Here is a 26,206-nt window from a genome sequence, read left to right as displayed (position 1 = left end):
GAACATTCAGTCTGTCACATCTTTACAGGCCAATCAGAGCAACAAAACACGTGACCTAGCTGCACCCCTACCGAAGGAGTAAACTCCATAGAGAGCTGCATAACACGAACCATAGCGTCTATAGACATGTCAGTTTAGGACTTTTGTCGTTTTTGAAAAGAAAACAATACACTGCTGTTCTTCGTTCTTTTAACGAGGAAATGTCATCAAGTTCTGATAAAACTGGCGTCTTTCGCCATAATTGCACCGGCCTCTTGTTGCTGCTTGCTTACATCACGACTCTGCCACGCCCGAAAGTACTGCCCCATGTCACTGATTGGTCCTGTCACTTTCTAACCTGGCCCAAACGGTTCATATGGGAGCTTTACTAGATGGAATTGCCAGTGAGAAACAAGGAAACGCTTTGCAAGGTTACAAAAAAAAGGGTAAAAGAGGTTAAAAAAGTGACAGAAATGGGTGTAAAAGGGCAAAAACATGATTAAAATTGGCAGAAAGTTAAAGGAAATGGCAAAAAATGAGTTAGTCGCTGCAGTAAGCCATCATAGCCTAATAAAACAAGATTCTTGGTCACCAATATGTTTAACGTTTACAGTCACAAAAAAAACAACTTGCAATAAATTCCTCTAGTCAAAATGTTTGTTTACAGAATTACCATAACACTGCCTTGTGCTGAATTGTACAATACAATGTGGGCCATGTTCTATTGTGGGCCATGTTTCATTTTATTTTTAGAATTTGTGGCGGACCAATCAAACATGTCTGCCTTTGTTTGGACTCCCCTGTTTTACAGGGACTTTAAGATTGGCCTTCACTGGAGATAAGGGGCCTAGCCAAAACCCTGAAAACAGCCCCATACCAATATCCCTCCTCAAACAGACTCCACAGTGTCACAATGCAGTCAGGCAGGAATCCACCAAGCCCAGACTCTTGGTTTGCAGCTGCATGGCCATGGACACTCCATTTCATGAAACTCGAGCTGCACACTTCTTTATGCTTGCCAGTGGAAGTTCAGATCTCTTAGGCTATGGAATCAGCAGAGCATTGGCAACTTTTAAGCACCATGCACTGGTCGTTGGCCCTGCTCTGTGATTTAATGCAGTCTTCATTTCATGGTTGAGTTGCTGTTCCTAAACACTTCCACTTTCTCATAGTATCACTTATGGCAGACTGGAATATATCCAGCAGGGAAGAAATTTCATAAACTTTCTTATTGCTACAGTGGCATCCATCAAAGTATCACACGTGAAGTCTCTGAGTTTTTCAGAAGGAAACATTTTGTATCACAAATGTTTGCAAATGGAGACTGCACAGCTAGGTGCTTTATTTTGGTACACCTGTGGCAAAAGGTCTGATTGAAACACATGAATTCATAACAAACAGGTGTGACCAAATACTTTTGTCTTCATAGTGTATCTTTGCTAAACATGGAGCTTGACATACGTAATGCTTTAGTCTGAAAGGTAACCCTTAGTGAAACAAGATAAAACATATGCTATTGGTGAAACAAGATGAAAAAAAGGTCTAGAAGCTTCCCTGTTGATCTAATGTATGCCTTTTTTTTCCCCTCCAGACTGCGATGAATCTTCTCTACTTAGCTCTCATAGGACATGGACTGTCTCTGATCTCTCTCTTCATCTCACTCGGCATATTCTTTCACTTCAAGTGAGTCCCCAGACATCATGTTAACATGACTTTTAGACAGCTCTTGTTCTTTGAGGAGGTTAATAGTGCCGTGATGTGCTGTCATCTTTCTATTCTTGCAGGAGTTTAAGTTGCCAAAGGATCACGCTTCACAAAAACCTCTTCTTTTCCTTTGTCCTGAACTCTGTGATTACAATCATTTGGCTGACAGCTGTGGCAAACAACCAGGAGCTGGTGCAGAGGAACCCGGTGAGTTAATGGACAAATTTTTGTGTTTTCATTTACATCATAGATTTCTCCAAAACTTAGATAGATTGTCTTCCCAGTTTGAAGTAAAATCAGCCTAGTGTTTCTTATTTGCCCCTCTGGGGTTAAGGCTTAATAATTGAATTAGATAAATTAATTTCTTTTATATAGCCATTAAAGACATGCACTGCACAGGGAATTGAAGAAGCAAAATAAGACAGAGGACATTCTGTTTTTTCTTCCACAGACTAGCTGTAAAGTGTCCATGTTCATCCATCTATACCTGTTTGGCTGTAATTATTTCTGGATGCTGTGTGAGGGAATTTACCTGCACACACTCATCGTTGTGGCTGTGTTTGCAGAGAAGCAGCACCTGATGTGGTACTATCTCTTAGGCTGGGGTAAGTCACTGATATGGGATTTTTCTACATAGTTTACTTTATTTTTACTTTAGCACTCGCAAATCATAATTAATGTTTTAAACAAAAACATTGCAGATAGGGCTGCAGATGGTGGGCAATGTTATTTCTTATCCTCTTCGGCCCATCAGCACTTCAAATCCCAGCTCTGAATAAAGTAAACGGAGATAATGATGTAACTGAGGGCTGTTAACTGTATGAATATGAGGAAAACATCAACACAGAGCTCTGTAGTATAGAGATGATCCAAACATTATTCAGCCATTGCTGTCGACTACTTTACAGACCAGAACATGCTAGTAGCTAACAGTCTACGAACCTGTCTTACCTGTCACTTTAGCAACATGCAGTTCTTCCCTCATACATCTGTTCCCTTTGGCTTTTCCTCCACTTCGACAAACGCCATCGGCTCACTAGTCTTCTCCTTCCACAAAACTTAATGTAAACATATCTCCAGTCAGCAGTTTGATTATGAGAAGGTCAGTCTTCTTCGCTCTGGTTTCATTACATAGCGTGTGCTTACCGGCACTAATAGCTAATGTTTTGGTTTGCCTTTTGACTCTCATGTCCCATGAGTTACCTCAGCTGTCATAAAGTGGTTGTTGATGCTGTAATCTGGTTGCTGTGCTCATAAAAACAGAGCCATGGCTGGGGAAGGTTTACTTCTATATACTGTTCATTATCTCTTACAGAGTATATTGGACAAACCTAGAGAGTCCTGAGACTTCTGTCTCCCTCCCTCACAGCACAGCTCCATAAGCCCCTCCCCCTAACTCCTCAAGAAAACACAGCGTGTGGAGACTAATGGAGCTTTTGCATTTAATGGAGCTTTTCCATTACTTGGAGCGGCTTGGCTCCAGTTGGTTTGACTCGGCACGGCAGCCCCAGCGTGGCAGGGGATTTGCTTTTTCACCACAACCAAGCTACATGTTTGAGGGCACATCTATTGCTGATGACACGGCAGTTTGAGCCCTCATTGATCTCATCCACTGTCTGAGCTCTACTCTGTCTGACCTGATTGACTTTACATCGTTTAAAGCAAAAATCAAACTGTAGACTGGCAGCGCCGCAAAGAATTTAGAGTTTTGGTCTCATGTCATCAACTTTTGAGTTGCACAGTGAATGCTGTGATTAGACCACCGATGTTAAGTAGGTGTAGTGAGTCCAAGCAGAGGCAGGGATAGCAAGTGGAGAACATATCATCCTATCAAAAGCACAAGGGGTAAATCCCCCAGGGAAATTGCACCCTGCTGAACGAGTTTGACGTCACTGCGACACACTTTGGCAGCAATATAGCAGCTATTCTCAATGCAGCTCAGAGCAAAGTGGTGATGGAAAAGTAAATCAGCACAGCTTGGTTTGGTGCGGTGCGGCCAAAAATCATTGTGGACAGATTCCACATTTTTTTATTCCTTTTTTAAAAATTACATATAACCAGCTGGTTGTAGGATTACTCAGAAAATACAACTCAGTCTGAGTGTGGTTTAGTGTCTGACCATCTACTTCTAACATTTGTACAGTTTCCTTGTGAAATCTTCAGACCTCAATGATTCATTTTTAGGATCTACCTAAGTTAAGGTTATTAGAATAACTTATTTTTCTTCTTAATCTCTTTTTGTTACAGGATTTCCTCTCATTCCAGCTTCCATTCATGCTACTGCTAGAAGCTACTACTACAATGACAAGTAAGTATCAAACCACATGAACACATCAAAATACAAAATATGCAATGCTCCAGTATATTTGGAAAAAAATGAAAGCAAGTTACATGCAAAATATGTAGATTTTAATCATATTTTCCCTCCACGGTCTATCATTATTCTGCATCTATTATTTTTCACTCTCTGGAGAAAATATTAATACAAAAAATCTATATGTTTAGAAGCTTTCAGAACAGAATTACAGCGTATCAAACTAAAGCAAAACAACCCTATTCATGGTCACCTAGGGATGACCCTTTCATCTAGAAAACAATTGTTTTTTACTGCCTTGTGCAGCTCTTTATAGTCCGAGTCTGCCCACACAGTGCACACATTAAACAGTCAGCACCCACTTCGTGTTTGCCTTTAACCCTGCAGATTTTCTCCCTGCAGCCGTCACCATTGATGATCATAATCCAGAAAACCGTTTCATAGGCTAGCACAGCCAAGTCAGTGCAGAGCTGCATGTCTTCAGATGCTTTGTTCTGTTTTGGTGTTGTTTACCCCAGCAGGGCCTTTTAAAGAGGGCTCCAATATGTGGTTTATTCCTCATGGTGGCTCATCCCTTCTACGTCATATGTTTGACGTGCATGAATGCGACAGACAGAACATTGACCTGAGATTTTTTTTCTGCCCTTACCAAACACCACCTATGGGGTTTTGGATGTGAACTATAACCCATGTTACAGATATATGAAACAGTCTATTTGGTGATGTCTAACACTACAATGAAAAAGGATCAAAATTATACCTATGGTGGGCTTTTATGAGGTGGAGATGATTTGCCCAGGTTAAGATCAGTTTTTTTATTCTTACACAACAATAATAATAGACTTCAAGATCAGTCAGCTGTCATGTAAAGACTCCATTTTGTTTTTAATACCTAAATTGTCCTTTCATCTTTGCTGTAGCTGTTGGTTAAGCTCCAAAACATCTCTACTCTACATCATCCATGGTCCCATCTGTGCTGCACTTCTGGTAAGAACCAATCAGCAATATCATTACAATGTTTATTCACTAAATAAACTCACTGATTCCACTGGTTTTATTTGGCAATGGAGAGAAAGAATAAAGGGGGTCTGCTTTTGTATAATTTTGAGACAACACTGTGGGGGGCCTGGAAGCAGGACACTGTTTCATTGCATGCATAATTATGTTTATCTTGTGAAATCAATGCATCTGCCCCTGTGAGAATCCATCCACTGGTCCCCTGGCTTATGTTGTTTTCTAGGAATTTAACTTATCAGCACAGGCGCACGTGCTTCAGAGAACACTGTTCCCTTTAGACTCTTGTCCTAAATAAGTCTTTAACAAGCTGACAGAAGCTAGCACTCATACAAGCACACAGATTTATTGACATATGCTCATTCTGACTGGTGTATACGGTCTCTGTTGTCCGCTCAGGTCAATTTGTTTTTTCTTCTAAACATCGTACGAGTGCTCATCACCAAACTGAAGGTGACCCACCAAGCAGAGTCAAGCCTCTACATGAAGGCGGTGAGAGCCACCCTCATCCTGGTGCCTCTGCTGGGAATCCAGTATGTCCTTCTCCCCTACAAACCAGAGGGACGGGTCTCGTCTGAAATCTACGACTACATCATGCACATACTCATGCATTACCAGGTAAAGCCAGTGTCTGCTGCTTTGATTTGTTAAACTGTCGCAGCCTTTTTACCAGTGACTTTGAACATCTCCATTAAAAATGAACACACAAACAGCTGTACATTGTGTCATGCTTTTAAATGCATGGCCAGAGTTTATTTTTAGAATGCTATGCCAAGTTTACAGTGTGTTACAAGCACAGCAGCAGTCTTGTCTGCTATGTGTGTGCTCCCTTTGTCCTTGCAGCATGCATTTCTTTTGTAGTGAAACTTCGCTGCATGTTTGTGGCCCTCCCCTGCAAAGACAAATATATTTATCTTTCTGAAAAGAACTGTTGCATAAGCTCTCAGAACAAGCTGAGAATTCCCATTAGCCAGAGACTTTGTTTGTGTTGTAAAGCAGGGAAGAACAGCAGGAAGGAAGGCATGAATTATCTGAGCTGTAAGGGGGCTGAAATCAGTTGGATGTTGGTGAGGGGTTATCTGATCGTCCTGTGCCGTCACAGCATGGACAGAACTTCTTGAGCAACAACGAAGCTTAAGCTTCTCAGCTTTCAAGTGCAACATATTTTCAATTCCTGTGCCCAGTAATTTGTTGAAATAATCTCTTGTTTTCATGTTTTTCGTTTTTTTACCTCAGGGTTTGCTGGTGGCCACCATCTTCTGTTTTTTCAACGGAGAAGTAAGACTGGTTTATGCTCTTTTGTGTTTTGTTTTTCGACCTTCATGCTCGCATCCTGCACACATTCTCATCCACACTTTCCTTTGTGATCAGGGATTAACTCGTCCTTGTCTCTGCATGACCCACAGCGCTGAGTGTTGTATTAATGGGATGTCATGACAGGCTCAGTCCTCCAGAGCTTTGCTGGGGACTAAAGATTATTTACAGACATTGACTGGGCACTGATTGCTTTAAATTGCAGACATTGATCTGCAAGAGTTGATTTCCCTGATGTAAATGTCAAGAAGCGGTCAGTTGACTGAACAACATAAAAAAAAGCAAGAACACATACAGGAGCTTACCATCATCAAGTATCATTTATCAAGCTTTTTAAGGTAGCTTTTTAATATGATTAAACATGTAATTATGATCACATTTGAGGCTGCGATTAATCATGATTAACTCACATTTCAGACAACAAAGTGAGGCAAATATCATGGATTACATGAACGCCCGACAGTCCATCTCTATTGTTTTTATCCAGTTTTGCATTGTAACAGAAACAAAGCTAAAGTCCTGCCAGAGTTTTTACCACAACAAGCCATTTTTAGATCACTAGTGTCTCATCTCCATCATGAGACACGGTTGATGATATATCTACTCAATTTTTATGCTAATCATCAGATTAAAATCAGAGAAGTACTAAACTAAGAGAAAGTAAAGTTGATCAGCCATCTGTGTGTGACATAAACAGCTCCGCGCCAAGTGACGCCACAATCACATGACACAATGAATCGATAAACAAATTCATTGCCAACACTTTTAATTATCAATTTTATCGATTGGTTGTTGCAGCCCTGCCTGAAACATTACTGGTTCTGCTATTTGTTGCTGTAATCCATCTGGGAGTTACAAATAAAGAGGGGTGGAAAGTAACTAATTACTTTTACTGAAGTTACTGTCATTAAGTGTCTTTTTTGTGTACTTGTACTTTTTTGAGTACATTTCAAAATCCCTACTTTTAAAGATTGAACTAATAACCAAAACAAATTATTTCGGAAACCGTTTATTGTAACGTAACATATTTATAATAGGTTAGATTATGTATTTTGGTAAATGTTCTTAATGATGATTGATTGTTCTCCACTGACTTCATCTACTCATTTTCTCTCTTTTCCATATTATTATTCACACAGATGCATGCCTCTGTCTCCTCCTGTTGTCTCTATGCCTGAGTGATCTTTTGTAAACACTCCTACATTTATAAAGGTTAAAGAGATTCTGTTGTAATCTGCACATTGATGAGGTTTATTTATATCTTACAATAAGATGCTTATCTTGATTTTTCAGGTAAAAACATAATCATAATGTACTTTTTCAAACCACAAATCAACAATTAAGAGTTTGTTTTTTGTAATAAACAAGTCCCACAGATAGCGCCCATGTGATGTCACAACACACTTATGAAACCTTACCATGGAGGGCCTCCTGCAGCACACTGTAAAGAAGTTGACAGTCTTGATTGCTACCTACATATTTTTGCCAGTTTTATTTTATTGTCAACCAAAGAAAGTTGTTCAACTGGATGCATTAACTGATGAAGAGACAACCCTCTACAGAATCTCATTCGAGAAATAACATCTGGTGAGGAGTAAATACAGGAATAATGCTGTCAGACGCTCTGCTATCCCTTTAGGTTGTAACAGACCTGTGGTTCCCAAACTTTTCTGTAATGCCCCACCCCTCACCATACACATCAACAAAAAAACAAAATACAACAACCTATCTCACACAGTTAGAAGGAAGGAAGAACAAAGGAAAGAGTTGGGCTCTCTCATTTATACCCATCATTGTACAGATGAAGCTGATGGCGTGAGATGACCTGTCACATTTTCTTTTTCTGTTTTAGCAGTTTTAACATCAAGCAGATTTAAAGTTAGATTTACATTTACCATGACATGTTTGCCATGCTTTGCTGCCGTGAAAAACAGTGTAAATTGTTTCCTTATAGCCTTTCTGACCCCCTCTATCTTCACTTCAGGTCACTTCTAAGGGCCACAAGCCCCACTTTGGGAATCATCACAACAGACAGCAGTGCAAAACACTCTCCATCTAATCCTGCCATCAAATATTGTATTATCTTGATAAAAATATGATTGTCTTTACACTAACATTAGTGCCATACTGACTGAAAGTGACAGCTGACAGTGATCCTGATACAACTGTATGTGAACTAGCTAATTAGCACTCATCTATGCTTTGATAATTAAGACCTTCTTGCCCTTCACCTCCCAAACAGCAGCATTACTGACCCAAAAACATCAAAAATCAATAAATCTGTCCATACTGTTGTAGACGTTCACTCTTTTGGCAGCTTTAGGGGAAGGATTTTCCACTACTGTGGCTTTACCAGTATGAGAATATCACAGAAGCTGAGCTCTGGCTTAAATTTTTTTTTGTTTTTAGTGATTGAAATGGTATCCCAAGTGTTGTATAAGGGTACATAAGGGTTCAGTTTTCTGTGCTTGTCAGTTGATGTTAACATAAAGAGGTGCAGATTAAAATATAAAGTTGTGCAGCCCCACATTGATTTCAGTGTTAGTCACAACTGTCCTAAATTTGTTTTGCTCTGTTGTGGCCATGTCACTTGACCATAAGCTAGGGATTTATTTGTGTTTGTGCATTTTTTAAAGAAGGGAAAACAGCTTGATGAATTTTATTTGCATTGATTTATTTACCAGTAAAACCTCACCAAAATAAATAGCCATAAATAGCCAACCTTTAGGTGCTGAAAGCACTCCAATCCAGACTTTGTGCTTGGCTAGAATCATCTCAGACATTGCTCCACACTAACACTGATGTAAAAGTAATGCTCTTACATAAAAATCCATGAGTAGTCCCATTAACATATGACCTGTGGCTTTTCTGTTTAGGTACAAGCGGTGCTGAGGAGACACTGGAACCAGTATAACATACAGTTTGGCAGCAGCGTAGGAAACCACTCAGACGCCCTGCGTTCAGCCTCCTACACAGCGTCCTCCATCACAGAAGTGCAGGGCTGCTACAGCATCGATGGACACTCGGAACACATGAACGGAAAGGGCTGCTTCGACACAGACGCCTCCATGTTAAAGTCAGACAGTCCCTTCGCCTGACAACAACACCCTGAAAACCTTTCCCAACCATCGCCGGTTAAAAACTGCAGCATTTTTGGACCTGTGGATGAAATCTAAGTGGCAGCCAGGCAGGAAAAGGATTTTATACCCACGCTGTCACCCATCTAAGGGAAACTTTGTCACATAAGGACCATGACTGTATGGTGAGCTTGATAAAACTGTTCTTGCGCTGTTTCGTCAAAAATATCAACTGAATTGCTTCACTTGGACTAAGATGCGTTCGGATAACTACAGTATATCTCTGCCTGACTGAACAGTTTTTATATGGACTGATTTCAGCTGCTTGATCGTCTTTTTGGCGTCATGCTGTGCACAAAAGCCTTTGGTTACACTGTAAATTCTTTTGACATAGTTAGTGCCAAACCAAGTATCCCTGCTTGCCTCATGTGTTATTTTTCATGACTGGATCGGAGCAGAGTCATCAAGCAGATGCATTTTCTTGTATTAGAGTTATATCTTTCACATGTAAACTTAATTTATCCGAACATGATTGTTAAATAAATAAGGAAATAAATACCACACAGTATTTATTGAAGTTGACATACTACATTTTCCAAAAGTAGTTGATTAACATCGATAGGACTTAATGCCAGCGTCATATTCACTTTCTATGTTTGTTTCAGTGTTTGTTTAAATAATGGAGAAGGATGACAGAACCATACTGCAAGCTTGCTAGCTTAATTTTTATATAATTTTATTTGGAGACTAAATTGTGGTTGTTATAAAGTAGTGATATGACATAATCACTCTAAGATCTGCTCAGCACACTTGAATGTAAGATAAACTCTGAAAACTTGGTTCAGTTCATATATGCATCACATTCCGGTTAACTCCTGTCTTTAAGCCTTACTACTACAACATAAAACCAACAAGCAAGTGTTCAGACAGGCAAAAGCACCATATTAAATAAGCAAAGGGGCCATGTCATTGTTGATAACAGGGAGAAAAAAAGTTAAACTATGATCAAGGACAGTTTGACTAATACATCTACCTTTAAAGGATGTTTTTTGTTTTATCTTACCTGACACACCAGGTAGACTCGTTCATGTATCCATTGCATGGATATATTTCCCATCCATGTGAATGGCTGAGCTTCTCTGTAAATAAAATTTATGCCAAAGCTAGTCATGAGACATGCAAAAACCTTGAAAGCCTTGAAAAAGCTTTTAAAAAAGTTATTTCAGACCCCTATTTTCATAAATGAACACTGTACATAAACCAATAAGAAATGTCGCATCGGCTTTGTCCACTTTATACACACGGCTTTGACAAAGATGGCATGGTGTGTTTGGTTTTGCACTTGCAATCAGTACAGGCACACTGTAGTTCAGTGTTGTCAGCAAACTGGGTACAAAAATCCACTGGAAGCAGCTTCTCTTTTTAACATTTGGCGCTCAGTTAAAAATGTTTCTACTTTTGGAACAGCGCTTTGCCCATCAATATCATCGCTTCCTCAGCAACCAATGAAAATCAAGAAGAGGCATGACTTTTCATACCAGCTTTGTCAACAACAATGGCGGAAAACAAACTAACCTGATTGTGTCTTTTTGAGGAACAATTTCCAGGTGTACAGCTGCTGCTTATGCAAGGACAGGAGTCTTCCATGACTATTCTTAGTCAAAGTGATACTGCCCCTTATAAAGGGAACTATTAAGCACACAGAGCCTTTAACAAAAGACCAAACAGATACTATCTGACAACTCACTGGTGAGAAGTGCTCTGAGACCAGGTTGTCGGCCCCGTCTCCTCTATAGAAAAATGCCCTTAATATTGTGCTGTCAGTCTGAACACGCCAATGACATGTGATGATATTATCATGCATTATTAAACAAAATCAACATTTAAAAGAAATCGTAAGAACTGCCAGAAAAAGATCAACATCTTGGAGAAGCTTTAAGTAGAATCAGGCTCATAAAGCTGTTGGACTCTCAGTCGTGCTTTAATTTCATCCACATAAACACAGAACATTTATCTGATTTCTTAAGTTTAGAGCATTATCACACAGTCCACAGTGCTGGGAACATAGGTCACTATCAGCTTATGTAAATATATTTTTTTATAAATCTAGAGTTTCTGAAAGAGTGCAAGTTGAACTTGTGCGTATGTGTGCGTGTGTGCATGACTCTATATCCAGTATTTATGAGTACATTATATTCTGGAGTTTTTATCATGAAGCAGCCATTTAATGTGACAGTGTGTGGATGCTGATCTACTTGTGTGTTTAAAAAAAGAAAACGGTGGATAATGTGCTGGGGTTGCCAATGAAGGCTTGTAACAAGCTACTGTATTTGTCTTCACATTTTTGTCACTTCTGTCACCTTTTACTTTGTATGTGAAAGCTCAGACTTTCTCTATAAGCCATTCGTGCTGCATCAGTGAAGAATATTAGAAATATAAGCAGAGATGAAATAGTGGATTCTTGTTTGTCAACAGATATTATTGCCAGTTTTTAATTTATCTCATTTTTTTCTACTTTGAATTTGATGACATTATTATCCTCTGAAGGGGATCACAGATGGTTTATCTGGTTTTATCACTACCTAACTACTCTATTGGCACTTACTGCCAATTTCTAGGAATCATCTGAGGTTTTTTCCTCTGTCAATGATGTGATAACATTGATTCATTGGCAGAATACAATGGGTATGCCTTAATTTAAGGGCTGCATCCTTTGGTGAGCATGTTTCAAAGCTAACTGTGTCAAAGGCTGTCCAGTCTTGATGACTCTAACTCCAAATAGTTGACAAATGCATCCTTAATTGCCCGGCTTCTGAAGAATCCATCTGGTGAATCTTTCGTGGCTCGACAGATACATTTTACACCTTTTTGTTTTTGTTGTTATTTTCTTTGTCAGAGTAAGACCTTACTATTATGAATGGTGAACAGTACACTGTTATACTGTGTATGGATTAATTAAAGAAACAAAAATGATCATTGAAGTTGATCATTGCATAAATGCATTGATCCAAAATTAGCGCATTATTTTTTTTAAGACAGAAGCGCTGTAATTTTCTGGTAGCATACTTCCAGTTTCAGATTATTTCTTTTATATAAAATTCATCTTTTGCATAAACAAATTCTGGCAGTTACATTTATTTATTTATTTAAACGACCACATGTACAGACCTGCTTTAGAAGTTACATTAACAGTGGCTCACTTTAGCTTTAGCTAAAGCTAACAAAGCTACCTTAGATACGTAGTTAAAATTGTTACCTAAGCCAATATAGCTAAGTTAGCTTAGCAACTTGAGCTTTAGCAAACTTAGCTGAGATCATGAAGCTATGTAAGCTATATAGCTAACATTGGCTTCGTATATGTCCAAACTTGGCCTGGGGCCCAAATGTGCAGTCTATTTTGAAATTTTGAAAATTCTAGAAATAAAATAAAATATGGCCCACATTAGGTCATGAAGTCTGTGCTCAACTGTATTGTACTTCTTAGTTTCAGCACAAGACAGTGCTACCAAGTTAATTCTGTAAACAAACATTTTAACAAGAATTTTTTTGATTAATAAAACCTTGATGGATCATTGCAGCAAATAGCAGCACCAAGAACATTTAAGGGGCAGAGCTAGTAGTACCCAGGGGCAAACAGGGCCCCCTGGAATCAGATTGCCCCCCTAAACTTCTGTAAATCTCTATTCGCCTTGTCAGCCATTAACAAGATATTTAGGTGTACTCACTCACTAAGCCTGTATTAACTTACATTGGATTAGTCTAACAATATGCTCAAGGTGAGGTATGTGAAAGTGGCCCCACCATTCTTATATATTTCTGTTTGTTGCCCTCATTGTAAACAATTTGGACACCCCTGGTTTAGATATTCATGAGCTTCATGAGCTTTGGCTTTAGCTACATTTGCTAAGCAGCTTCTTTATCTACATAGTTGCAGTATGCAGCTAACAGAACTCTGTAAGCTATGTTTGCTACATTAAAATGTTTTAATGGTGAATGAAGGTTTTCCTGTTAGCAGACCATTTACTCCGGTTACCTTAACCCTTACCTTTATTTTAAAAGTGTTTCATTTTACTAAAAAAAAAAGAAAAAAAAAACCTCACAGAAAGCTCAGGCAAAAGGTCAAAAGTCATATCCACCTTGTGTATTCAAACATTTACCATTTTACTGTTCCTTGTATTCCCTTTTCAATCCATAACAAGTTCCTTTTTTTGTGGATGCCCTGAAAGGTCCAGGGGAAGGATGGTTGTTGATGCCAATGAAGAGTACTCTGTTGTCCACATCATTTTGTTTTATTTAAGCAGTCAAAGTAGACTACAAAAGCTGGGTCCTTTGTGGGCAGCTCTTCAGAAGGATGCTACCTCTTGAAATGGGACATACAAGATAAATTCCACTTTAAAAATGATTACGATGTAGCCTTAAACTGCTACCCTGCAACAAATTTCAGTCATTTTTTTCTTTCTTTCATGTTGCTGGGGCTTTAAGCACTTAATTCTTCAAAGGGCAGATACAGAGATTAAACCTATGTGCTTATTTCCCCTCTGAAAAGCTTGGCTGCATATGTAAAATACACAGGGATGTATTTACAGTACTCTAATGAAGAGGTCAAATGAACAGAGGCTGCAGGTTCATGCATGTAGTTTTACTTTTTGCATCATATCTGCAGGACAGTGACTCCGTCTAATATTTACATTTATGGCTGTGACTCTAATGTATAACATTAAGTGAGTAATGTACTAAACATCTCCAGTAAACACAACATCAACTGTGCAGTGATGCATCGTAAACATTAATGAAGCTACGGCCCTTACAGCACAAGCCAGAGACTTTGGCCCATTTTTGATCTTCATTTCAGTTTTGTATTTATGTGTGAAATATTTTCTGTAACTCTCCAAAGGGTTTGTGAAGTCTCAGTGACACTTTGGTGAAATGTTGTATGAAGAGTCTGACAAAAGCATCGTGGACGGTTTCAGTAGTTTCTGTTCATATTGTACTGTAATTAACTTTGATAGTCTTGACACATCGACTCCACACTGCTGTTTGAATGTAACTGGTTGTGTTTTATTCTCTGGATGTGTAAAAACATATATATATATGATATATTTACGTACAATGTCTCTTTTTTATTATTTGACTGAATTTTGACAATGTTGCTATCTTGTGTGTATCTAAATACTAATACAGTTTAGCACAGCAAGAGCCGTCAGCTCTAGTATTCTTATTATTGTCTCAATACTTCATGTGAACACATACAACACCAGGGGCAGGAGGTGTACAGCCACAGTTTACTGTCTGATAACTGCACATACAAGGACGCATATGGCTACCAGCAGGGCCACTCATGGGGGGGTAAAGGGGAGAGCTTTGTGGGGCCCCGCCAAACTGGGAGCCCATGGACGTCAGCAAAATCATGATCCATGGTAAACTTAAGCTATGAAAACCATGTTTTATTTTGTAACCCGAATAATAATCACTCTTATCAAAGCAAAAAAAGAATAACATTCATTCATTTATGCTCTAGTATAATGTAGCTGTTTTCAAAATGTAAACCTCTTTAAAAAAAACAGAATCACCTTTTGGTTGGTTAACAATGTGGATGGGCGCATTGAAATAAACTATTAGGAATGTAATGTCTGACTTCATAGCTAAGCTATGATGTGCTCAAATGTTGGGATGCCAGAGAATAAAGCAGAAGATATTAAAACAACTTAAAGGGAAAGATGCTGAAGATATTGCAAAAATGTGTTAAAAGTGGCAAAAAATGGGCTACAGAAATGCAACAATATGTGGAAAATGGTGAAAAACGGTTAAAAAGTGGCTAAAAATGGTTTATCAATGGCAGAAATGAGAAAAAAAAATGATTAAAAGTGGCAAAAAGTTGCAAAAATGGTCAGTTAAAGTAGTGAAAGGGATTAAAAAGTGGCAAAATGGCTTACAAAAATTTGGTGGAAAATGGTAAAAAGCGGTTAAAGTGGCAAAAAAGTTCTTCCACCAAGCTTCACAGTTGGCACAATGCAACCAGGCAGGTAATGTTGTCCAGCATTTGCCAAACCCAGGTCACCCATCTGACTTCTAAACAGAGAAGTGTAATTGGTCACTCCACAGACACACCTCCACTGCTCCACAGTCCATTTGATGTTTGGGGTTGGACTTGGTGATATGAGGCCTGTACGCAGCTGCTCAGTCATGAAAACCCATTCATGAAGCTCCTGCTGCACAGTTTTTGTGCTTACATTGGAAGTTTAGAACTCTTCAGCTATGGAATCAGCAGAGCGTTTGCAGGTTTTACAAACCATGCGCTTTTGCAGTCATTGACCCTGTTCTGTGATTTTTTTGTGGTTTTCGGCTTCATGGCTGAATTGCTGACGTGGCAGTTATGATTGTTTTTATTATTAGTCTATAGGCTGAATTATGTTGAAGAAATTACTCTAGAAACAGGTTTACAATAGTAAGAAGAATAAAAATAAAGATTTCCATATTGTTTGTACTAAGTAGAAGAACATATGCTGAGTGCCCCACAGCAAATATAGGCTTGGTCTTCACGTGCTATAAACTGCACATTCAACTATAAAGCACATGGTTGGTACCATTAACATAAGCCTGTGTGTGCATATCTTGTGTGCTTATGTATGTGCATGTGTGCTTCTCAAGGTCACATTATAATAATCTGCACTGGGGCTCAGCATCACTACCTGATGCCATTTGGCCTTGGGAATGTTGAATTTGTTTCTACACTGATAGTGGTTCCTGTTGTTTCAGGTAGATACATACCACTTTAGGGCTGAAACAGATTTAAATCTAGGTTAATCACTACAGCAAATGTGGCAGTAAAATAAAAATAAGTCCCAGTTAATTCTGCACAAATAAAGAACACAGTGTAACTGTTTTGTGCAGCTGACTTTGACACTTTAGTAACAGTGGTGAGGTGTTGTAATGAGGAACATCTGCTTTGTTGGCAAAGAGGCCCCACATTATCTGTCAAACGGAACAAACAAGATTTCTGAGAATGTTTTTAGGTCCCCAGTCCCCTTTGTAGTAAGCAGTTTGAGAAAGGTCCATTAAGAAAATCAAACAAAAGGGAACCTGATACACACAAATAAGCACATACTAATTAACAAGTGAGGGACATTTTCAGTGCTAGAATGCTAGTCCACTAGCTTACTGTGATGTAAAGGCCAGCATGTTTACACAACTCTACTGTCTTTTTTCAGTAATAATAATCAAATATAAATAGAATAATGTCTATAAAATGCAATTAAAGGAGTATTCTTTGATGATTTTAATGATTTTTTATGAGGGCCGCAGCAACCTTTATTATGATCTTTTATTTTTTTTAATTATTTTTTATTTTTTGCGGTGTGTAGCCTAAAATATACATATCATATATGAATTATATTTTGAGCATTTTAACTCTTTAAATGCCGGTATGTTTACACAACTTCACAGGTTTTAATAGAACAAATCATGAAAACTCAGCTAAAATGCGCACACACACTTTTTTTCCCACTCACACCATTATCCAACAACAATAGAAACACACATGAATCATTCCAGTAGCGAGGCACACGTGCAGAAAACAGTCAAAAGTGTGAAATTTTGCCGCATGCTTTGAATAGGAAAAACTAGCGCCATCTGGTGGACAAATATAACAATTAAAAGTTGAAAGCTATTCCAACATGAAATCTCAACATAAAGGAATGCATTAATTTATGTGAAGATAAATGTGGGATCAAAAATGGCGTTTTCAGTGGTCTTAAACGGGACTTTTTTTGTCATTAGGAAAAAGTGTGTAGCTTTGTTTAACTTAGCCAGTTTAGGCTAATTGAAGACACCAAGAAAACAAATCTAAAAACGTTTGAAAATGAATATCCTCAGGCAAATTTGAACTATATCCATTCAACACAGCCAAATGGTGTGAAAATAAACTGGCAAAAAAATGTCTCTAGGATCTCTTAAGGGTCGAGCACAGCATTGAATTTCCTCTATTGCTGCATTAAAGTAAAAAATGTAAAATGTAATGAAATATTACACCGTTATGATGATGTGAGATTGATTATTAAAATATAATCTGCATAACTGTGACTGTAATAAATTTATTGCTACATACATACATAATTGATGTAGATTTAGACTGAGCATGCTCCTTATAGAATATTCAGTGTTGCGATATTATTTATGAGATTATGATCTAAAGTACATGGATGTAGAGCAGATAGATTATGCACTGTAGCATTTTTATGTCATAACAAATACAACACTCCATCCCTGAGCCCCACTAACTGTACTTCAGCACAAGTGCACATCCACAAAAAAGCCCTAATGATTTGTTGTTATTTTTTTACTTTCCAGTGTCTGCTTCAAAACAAAGACGTCCAACTGGAAAGAGACAGCATCTAAAATTCCTCACAAGAATGTGTTCATCCTCTCATTTCACCAGCTGCTCCCCAATGAGTTCAAAAGTTCATTCACAACTCTATGTGCACTTCACCAAACAACACACGGCTAAAGACACGCTACCAGCAGCAGCCCCCCGCTGTATCCCATTCAGTCCAATTATAACTCCCTGTACCACTCACTTACTGCCGCTCCACTGCCTCCAACCAGCCTGAGCTGACATGTGGAATTTCTTATGACCCATATCTCGCTTTCAAAAACGGGCAGCTTGTCTAAGTCACAACATGCCACCTCAGTAAAACTCAGAAGAATGTAAAAAAATAAAAATCACTCAGCGGTGAAAATGTTTAAAGAAACAGACAGATCACCAATAGACTGCAGCTGGTGTCTCCCTCTAACATGACCTAAAGAAGAAGGGCTAAATACAGTAGCTGCTTAAAAAGAAAAAAAAAAAAAGGAGAGGAGAAAAAAGCGAGGAGAGGCTGCTTTAGGGCGCTGTCGCCGGCACTCAGCCTCAAAAGCAGTAATACAATGTACAGTGCACAAAGTGCAACACAGAGGCCATTACATTGTTCTTTCATTTATCCTCTCAGACTGAAGAGGAAAGAAATTCACTTAGGGAAGAAAATGTACTTCTAACTAGAATTACAGCATAAGAAATGACTCTCATAAAACAATACATCATTTAACATTCAAGACTAAACTGCTTTTTTCTGCTATTGTTGACCACCTTTGAAATCAAGAATGAGCTTTAATATGAGGACAAAACAAAAGATGTGGCAGTGTTTATGTCTTTTACTGGAGGTGTACAAATATGAAATCTATGGTAGCAAAGGGTTTAAACTAAACTTACAAAGAAATTAAGTGTTAAAAATCAGAAGTTTAATTTAAGTTTCCAAATGGACAGAAACACATCGCTGAATGATTGTCAGGAAAAAAAAAGAAGGCATCAGTCCTCAGGAAAAAAGGCATGAAAAAGGTGACTAATAAAAAGACGCCTTTTCTCATAGCACCTATTTTCCTGAGGTCTGATGCTCATTCATATGACACCTGACACCTCACTCTGAGACCTGAGTATGTCCTAAAATGTACAGTCCTTTGTTCCTGCAGTCACATGTTGATGGGACCTTAGGTAAGAAATTTAACCACAAATTTCTCTCACAGCTATGGCAAAGACAGGTGAATATGTATGTAGTGCTGGCAATCGATTGAAACAATAAATGTCATTACATTTTCACTGGTGGATCCATCTTGCATAATTCAAGCTGATATCCATCTACCTTTCCTGCATGCCCCTCCTCTCTTTTTCTGCTTCTTCTCGCCCTTTCTGCTTGCCCCTCTTCTCTCCATCTATCTTTCTGCAGCTCCCTCCTTTCTTAGTATCTCTCTTCTCCTTGTGCCCCCTTCCCTCTGCACCTCCTCTCCTTTTCTCCTGCATCTCTCTCTTCTCTCTTTATGCCTCTCCTTCCTCTTTCTGCTTCTCCCTCTCCTTTCTGTGCCCAATCTGCTCTCGTTGCATCCCCCTCTTCTCTTGTCCTGCATCTCCATCTGCTCTACTTCTGCATCTGCCTCTTCTTTCTGCAAGCACATCTTTTTCATTTTACTTCTTCCTCTTCTTTTTTTCCTTCCCCCTTTTCTTCCTTTTCTGCATCTTCTCCCTATTTTTGCACTTCCCTCCTCTCTTTTTCTGCATTTTCCTCTTCTCTCGTTGTTCATCTCCTTTTTTCTGTTTCTCCCTCTCTGTTCAGTACACCCCCGGCTCCTTCTCTATCTCCTCCTGTCAATGACTCTGGGACACGGGTGTTTCATTCCAGACCATGGAAAAGATCATAAAACGCTAAAAAACATAGCAGTACTTAGAGTCCTTATTACAATGTTAGTGCATGAGCTTCCCATTGAGGAAAAAGCTTATCACTTGGTCAGTAGTCCATTAAAATTGTCCTTTTTTGTGCCAGCACAACAATACAGGCTGAACCCTCACTGTACCACTCCACATGAGGCTGCACAGGATGAGAAGGCGCCTATGTGTGCTGGTTGCTATCTAATCGCCCCCATCCGGCACCCCCTTCACGACAGCAGAGGAAATGGGACAGAGGGAGGCCTTTAGCGTAATAAAAACATTTACCCTGTGTTGTACTGAAAGCTACTGTTGTGTATATGTAGGAGAAGAGCCAATTTCACTGGAAAGACACTGAGAGACTGTTTACTTTTGGGGAATCATCGGAAATGACTATCAACAGGTCAGACAAACAAACTTTGAGGAATGTGGGCTGAGTGTTGGAGAAATCTGAATCCAGGGACCATGATTTTTTTTCTATTTTATCAAGATCATCTTGTTCTAGAAAATTATATCTGTAGCCCTCGCTATCAAAAAGAAATAAAAAATGTATCAGGTTGGATCAAGTTGGGTTCAAAAGAGAGAAGAAAAAAAAAGAAATGTAAAAAATCAGGCAATCCACTCTCGACTTTCATTCAGGTGAAATCTCCACTTGGTATTGTGCCAATTTTTGTGTAGGATTAGGATAGATTTGACCCTGAAAGTCAGAAACATGGTCTTATCAGAGAGCCAGAATAAGAACGTAAGTCAACAGGATAAACCTTATCATAAAACGAACACAAACCAAATTATGATAATTATGGTAAAGATCATACACATTGCAGTGGTCACTGATGGTGCCGTACTAGTAGGAGTTCTCCGGTTCAGTTCCAGGTTTGGACAGCAAGGACGTTAACTGGACAAAGAAAATTCCTTTTGTCTTGAATCAATGTACACAAAGTTATCTCACTTATGTTTCATGTCACTGTGACATGTAACTTAGAATTTGAAGGCAGCCTGGAAGCTTGACTTTCTAAGTTCAAAATGTTACTGGAAGAAAAGATTGTGCTACGCTTTTTACTCATTCAACACAACTTTTCACATAAAGAAAGCAGACACCCTGAGGAATATCCAGGTGTATAAGATGTTGGTTTGTGCTTTTTAATCCATGACAAGAATGCAATCACACCGTGGATTTACAAAAAGTTCCCAGTATACCTGAATTCACTCTACTGGGTGTCGATAGCAATGCTTACTGCTGGTTTTGTGATTAGTTCAGATGAAGCTATAGCATAGCAGCAATTTCATCAGAACTGGGCCACATTTATTTAACAAAACAAGAGCAAAGAGGGACACTGAAAGCTTCTCCTGGTGGAGAAGATGTTTTAGCACTTCTACTGACTGGCTTCAGCATGAGTTTTACCCACCAACAAGCTCCCCTGTTCATAGACTACATCAGTGCCTGCCTGTCAAGCTCAGGTTACTATCAGAGCTGCACATGCCCACTACCTTACTTTGTCTTGTTGCTCTGATTGGCTCGTCATGAATTTGATGGACAGAACGTTTGTCCGATCACCTTCCTAGAAATTTTTTGAAAAGTCCTGCCCTCCCTAAATGCTTTGTCGATCAATCAGTCAATCAGTATTAATCTTTGTTTGTATAGTGACAGTTCATCACTGAAGTTATCACAAGACACTTTACAAAGAGGGCAGGTCTGGAATGTAGTCTCTTATAAAAGAAAGACTAGTTTTAATCATTAATATTAACATAGAGACTATACCCTATTATAATAAAGATCAGTGACGTTTGTATGGGAGGTTTCCCAAATGAATATTAAGTATATTTATTTTATGGATATATATGAAACAGTCTTTCTGGTGTGTCGGGTTGTATCTTTCATCAGGCCACCGCATCTATCTTGCAAAGCGTCAAGCTGGTCTGAAAGTGAATTAACCTACCAGCATTATTTGAGGGGAATGAGGTGGTAGCTACAGGAAGGGTTTGCTTTTACTGCAAGCCAGTAAACAATGGCAACCTGTGAAGAGAATAGCATGGATGCAGCTATAGGGGCAAAATGAGGTTGTACGCATGTGCTTCTCCTGAGCTGACAGGCTACTGAAGCTATAGTTTTTGAATGGTGGAGCCTCTTGGAAAATAAAATATATGCCAAGGCCGGTTGGGAGACCCACAAGAGAAGTCTGCCAAGGCCAAGGGAGGCTTTCAGTGTGACTCATGTATTTGTTTAAAAGAACAGTGCTCCATTTCCAATTAAACTGCCCCTTTCCCAGCTACATCAGAGCCAAAAGCTACCATGGCCGCCATTGGATAAAACAGGAAACCCCATTCGTATAAATCGCAAACCCCTGGCCGGGAGATGTAAGAAAACTTCTCTTCCATCCTGAAAAAGCTCTCAGTGTTGCTCTCTGCCTTTGTTTCAATAAAGACACACTGTCCAGTTCTGACAAAACTGCTGCTGTGGCTACGTCTGAGCTAATCACTCCTCTAGCAGCCATTGTATACAACCACTCACACAACAACTAACCCCCACTGTAACTTCCACAAGCTCATGTTAATGAGGTCAGCGAAAGAGTAAAAACATATTTTCCATCACGATAAGCTTTTCATCTTTATTTCATACAAAAATGTGGTCTAGTTCTGAGTAAAGCTGCCGCTATACGATAGCTTAATCCAAGCTAATCACTGCACTAGCAGTAGCCAAACAGCTTTCAGTACAGCTAACCCCTGCCCATAGCTACTGTCTCATTCTCCTTAAATGTTGCTGATTGGTCTAAACAGTTTTCAGTTCAGCACAAATGTGAATTGGAGCTTTTCAAGATGGCTTTGTTGAATGACACCATGGAGTCTGGCAATTCCATCTGCTTTCCAAGGTTGATGGGTTGTTGTCAAGATTGTTGAATGAAATAGTCTATCTGGCATGTCAGGTGTAATTTAAACTCAGTACAACATGAGAAACAGTCAAATATGTTTTTTTTTTCTTCATATACTGACATCAACCACTTCAGTAATTTCATTTAGTAACCAAGCATGGATCAGGATGATCCTAACAAGGTTTTGTATGATAAACAGGGATAAAAATGAGCTGAATTCTATGATCACTGATAGAAAAAGGATGGATTAGCAAATCTGGATCAGTCCTATTTGGGTCCAGGATGTTCAGGTATATATTTGGAGGAGATTCACCATTTCTATTCTGGTCCAACAGAGGCCTACTTAACACAGTGTTTCCCCACTCAGACTTAATGGCATAGCTCAAGTGTACTGAGAAGTTTATATAATTCAGAAACATTTTTAATAATGAATCATGTGGCTTTGAACCCATTTGTGCTTTTGCATAAAGGCTTCTCCAAAGCCAGCATGTTAAACCGTGTACCTTAGTTTATTGACTTTAGATTGCACAATGACACTAATTCCCAGGTTAAATGATTCGTACCCTTTTACTTAACATAATGGACCTTAATCATTTCAAGTGAGTAATTGTTACAACTAGATCCTGGAGCTTTGTGCAATCTTTTGGCTGATTTCAGTCATTAAAGACGTAACTTTGGCTCTGCTCACTGCAAAATTTGCTTTAAATTTTATGTTTTTGTGTTTTGGATTATTAACGTTGTGATTTCCTGTCGGGAAAAAACAATTTACCCCCACTGCGTTTAATAAAAAGCTTTCATTTATGGTGGCTCGATGGTTACAAGAAGAAACAGCCCTGGAAAGTTATTACACGGGCAATAACATGAACCAGGAAATTAAGTTCCACTTTGACTGACCTTTTCCCAGCACTCTTTCTTTGTTCTCTGTCTCTGTATCTCTCTCTTAACACTCCCAGACTTATCTGTCTATCCTTCAACCTCTCAGCAGGGGCCTCCTCACGATCCCAGTGTGGACAGGTGCAGATATGTGAGAGTTTCTGAGGCTTCTCTCCCTCTGAATGTAACTTCACATAGCTTGGGAAACACCTAGAGGTGGGGAGGATGTTTCCTTTACAAGACACTGCAGTTTGTGTTAGAAAACCAGTGATGAGATAGTCAAAAGGATGAGAAATGTTGCTCTGGTTGGTATAGATTCATATCTCATAAACTGGGGTACAAAGTTTTATTTGTAACAACACAGCGTGGAAGAGGCTCCCACTCCTCTACAGTTTAAGTGCTGGTGTGGGCAGGAATGTAGAGTCAGCTAATGTGAGCCTACAGATGGAGGGAAACCAGTAAGGAAAGGAGAGAATGTGTTGCTGAGAGGTGCCTCTTTGGTGAGAAGTAATCTGAACTACAGATTGGCTAAATGAGAGCAAGAGTCAGTGATAAAACAGGCAGCAGGGATCTCATTATTCTGAGGATTTTAGACACTGTGACACAGATGATACTCATGCATCAGTCCAGCCTAATGGATCTAAATCTGTTTGGGTTTAGGTATCAGATGACCATAACCTAATATATAGAAGAGAGAGAGTGAAACCAGAAACATATGGGTACTTAAGGAAACTTTATTTGTACTGATAACTATCCATAACAGACCATCTTTTGGATCAAATTTCTGAAAACCTATAACTTGACCCCTTAACCTAAAGTCATCATAACCAAACATAAACATGCTAACATTAACATGTTAATCTTTTATAAACATTCTCTACATATTTGTTTAAACATTCACACTATGCTTAACCCTTCCCCCTTAATCATGCAGTACCTGGGTGCTATAGTTAGTGGTAATGGTGGTGCTGAGGGGTATACCCCAGTTAAGCATTTATATTTTACTAGGTTATATTTTAATCAGGGCTGTCAGCAATAATGCATAAAAAATGATGTGCTAAATTTCCAAAATCAATGCATTTAATTTTCCCAATGACATGTGATCTCCACTTGCTGTAAATGCCAAGTGTGTGTGTGTGTGTGTGTGGGGGTGTGTGTGTGTGTGTGTTGGGGGGGGCTCCATGAAATTAAATATTTCTCTGTCTTTGAAAACTTTAGGAAATATTTGAGCTGCTGTAAGACCTCAGTTCAAGGAATTAAATGTATCATAGGAATAGTCACTTTTAAATTAATTTAGATGTTTCAGTCCAATATTCTTCATACTGTATCTTTAACCACTGTATTGGACAGTATAAGCCCTTTGGTGGTTTCAGAACGCACTGGGGTCAAACTTCAGAACTCTTAAAATTGTACATGTTGGGGTCACAGTTATAAGATACATCTCAGTGCATTCATTTCCTGAAAGAAGACACTGAAAAGAAATTCTTACATCTATCAAAACTCAGTGAGTAATTGACATTTAAGAAGTCCATCTTTTAAAATCTCCAATTTTTATATTTTCATAACCTCAAAGCTTCTCTCATGGTGGCTGCATCATTATGATCCACATTGTAGTGTGTCTCTTCTCTTTTGAGAATATTTGTCATTAACATAATGATTTCAAAAAAGCTTGCATGACAAAATGCACATTTTGAGAGATTTTATATGAAAATCCATCCTCACAGAAGGTGATCCACATGTTTGGAGGCTTGTTGATGATGGCATGTATTGCAACAATCATCTGAAACTAAGAATGCAGATAATATTGGCAGCAAGAAGGAAGACATGAGAAGATTCAGTTTGGACATGTCTTTCTCTCTCTCTTGCCCAACATTTAACTTAATATGGAAATAAAGAGTCAGGAAATAAACTTGAGCAGCCTGCCTGAGTTATGTCTATGTGCTGGAAAGACTAAAAAGTCTGTTAAAGGATGTTTTTCGTTTGTGCTCCACCACAACATTTCATTTGGTGGGAAATATTTATCACTTCCACAGAAGGAAACTGACTTAAACTTTAGCGATCACGCTGTTGGTTAAAAAATGATCTTGTGGGGACACACTGGTCTTCTGGGGGAGATCTACAGGGGGCCCATGCATGCACTCTACAAGTTTCTCAGTGGGGCCTGAATTGATCAAAATGTCTTGCAACTTCTAAGCCTGCTGCTGACAATTACCTCATACAACTCCAAGCTAAGCTAAAACAACTACCTCTTTAATATTTGGGATCATGATATTGCACCTCCCTGGAGGGACTGGGCTGCTTTTAAAGCAGAATTCCTAAATCCAAACTTACTGAACTTCATTCAAGAAGATTTTACTTTTCTGTCTTGGCATCAGCACTTGATCCGTGATCAGATTGTAAATAATTCAAGTTATAAAGAGAGGGATTATCATGAGAATTTCCAGATAAATGGCTTCATATTAACATAAGCAGCCTCCCCTGAGTAGTTCTTGTTCAAACAAAGTAGCAGCTGCTAGATTCAGTGGTCAGTGGGTGAAAGTGTGCTATGTCTGTGGGTCTATATCCAGCTTGAAGAGCTTCCAGGAAACAGCCAAAGCACATCAGGCAGAAAGCTGCATGTCAGCTGTGTGTGAGGAGTGTGTTGAAAGGTGTATCGTAAGAGCAGCACAGATGCTGCAGAAAGTGAGAATAGAAGGATAAACTGTAAAAGAGGTTTTATCCTGTGTGCTGTGAGAGTCGTGTGTATTGATGCATATGTGTGAACTTGCATGATTCTTTCTTTTTTTGTTTTGCAATAGCTTTGAATGTGCATGCTTTAAATCGTCTGCATGTTGCA

At 38.9% G+C, this 26,206-nt stretch overlaps 1 protein-coding gene across 2 annotated transcripts in view; it reads left to right on the top strand.

Annotated features, from left to right (window-relative positions):
* Window positions 1-14,596, top strand: part of calcrla (calcitonin receptor-like a) — a 58,576-nt gene extending 43,980 nt beyond the window's left edge. For both annotated transcript variants that reach the window (XM_041806591.1, XM_041806592.1), the window contains exons 6-13: window positions 1,571-1,662; window positions 1,764-1,890; window positions 2,135-2,288; window positions 3,931-3,991; window positions 4,918-4,984; window positions 5,411-5,629; window positions 6,248-6,289; window positions 9,202-14,596. In XM_041806591.1, the coding sequence (XP_041662525.1) occupies window positions 1,571-1,662; window positions 1,764-1,890; window positions 2,135-2,288; window positions 3,931-3,991; window positions 4,918-4,984; window positions 5,411-5,629; window positions 6,248-6,289; window positions 9,202-9,423 (984 nt within the window). In that variant the 3' untranslated portion in view covers window positions 9,424-14,596. The remainder of the gene's footprint in view (window positions 1-1,570; window positions 1,663-1,763; window positions 1,891-2,134; window positions 2,289-3,930; window positions 3,992-4,917; window positions 4,985-5,410; window positions 5,630-6,247; window positions 6,290-9,201) is intronic.
* Window positions 14,597-26,206: the final 11,610 nt, after the last annotated feature.

Source organism: Cheilinus undulatus, linkage group 15 (genome assembly GCF_018320785.1).
Source record: "Cheilinus undulatus linkage group 15, ASM1832078v1, whole genome shotgun sequence".
Taxonomy (NCBI): Eukaryota; Metazoa; Chordata; class Actinopteri; order Labriformes; family Labridae; genus Cheilinus; species Cheilinus undulatus.
Note: the sequence above shows the minus strand (reverse complement) of the source record. Positions and strands in the feature narration are given on the sequence as shown.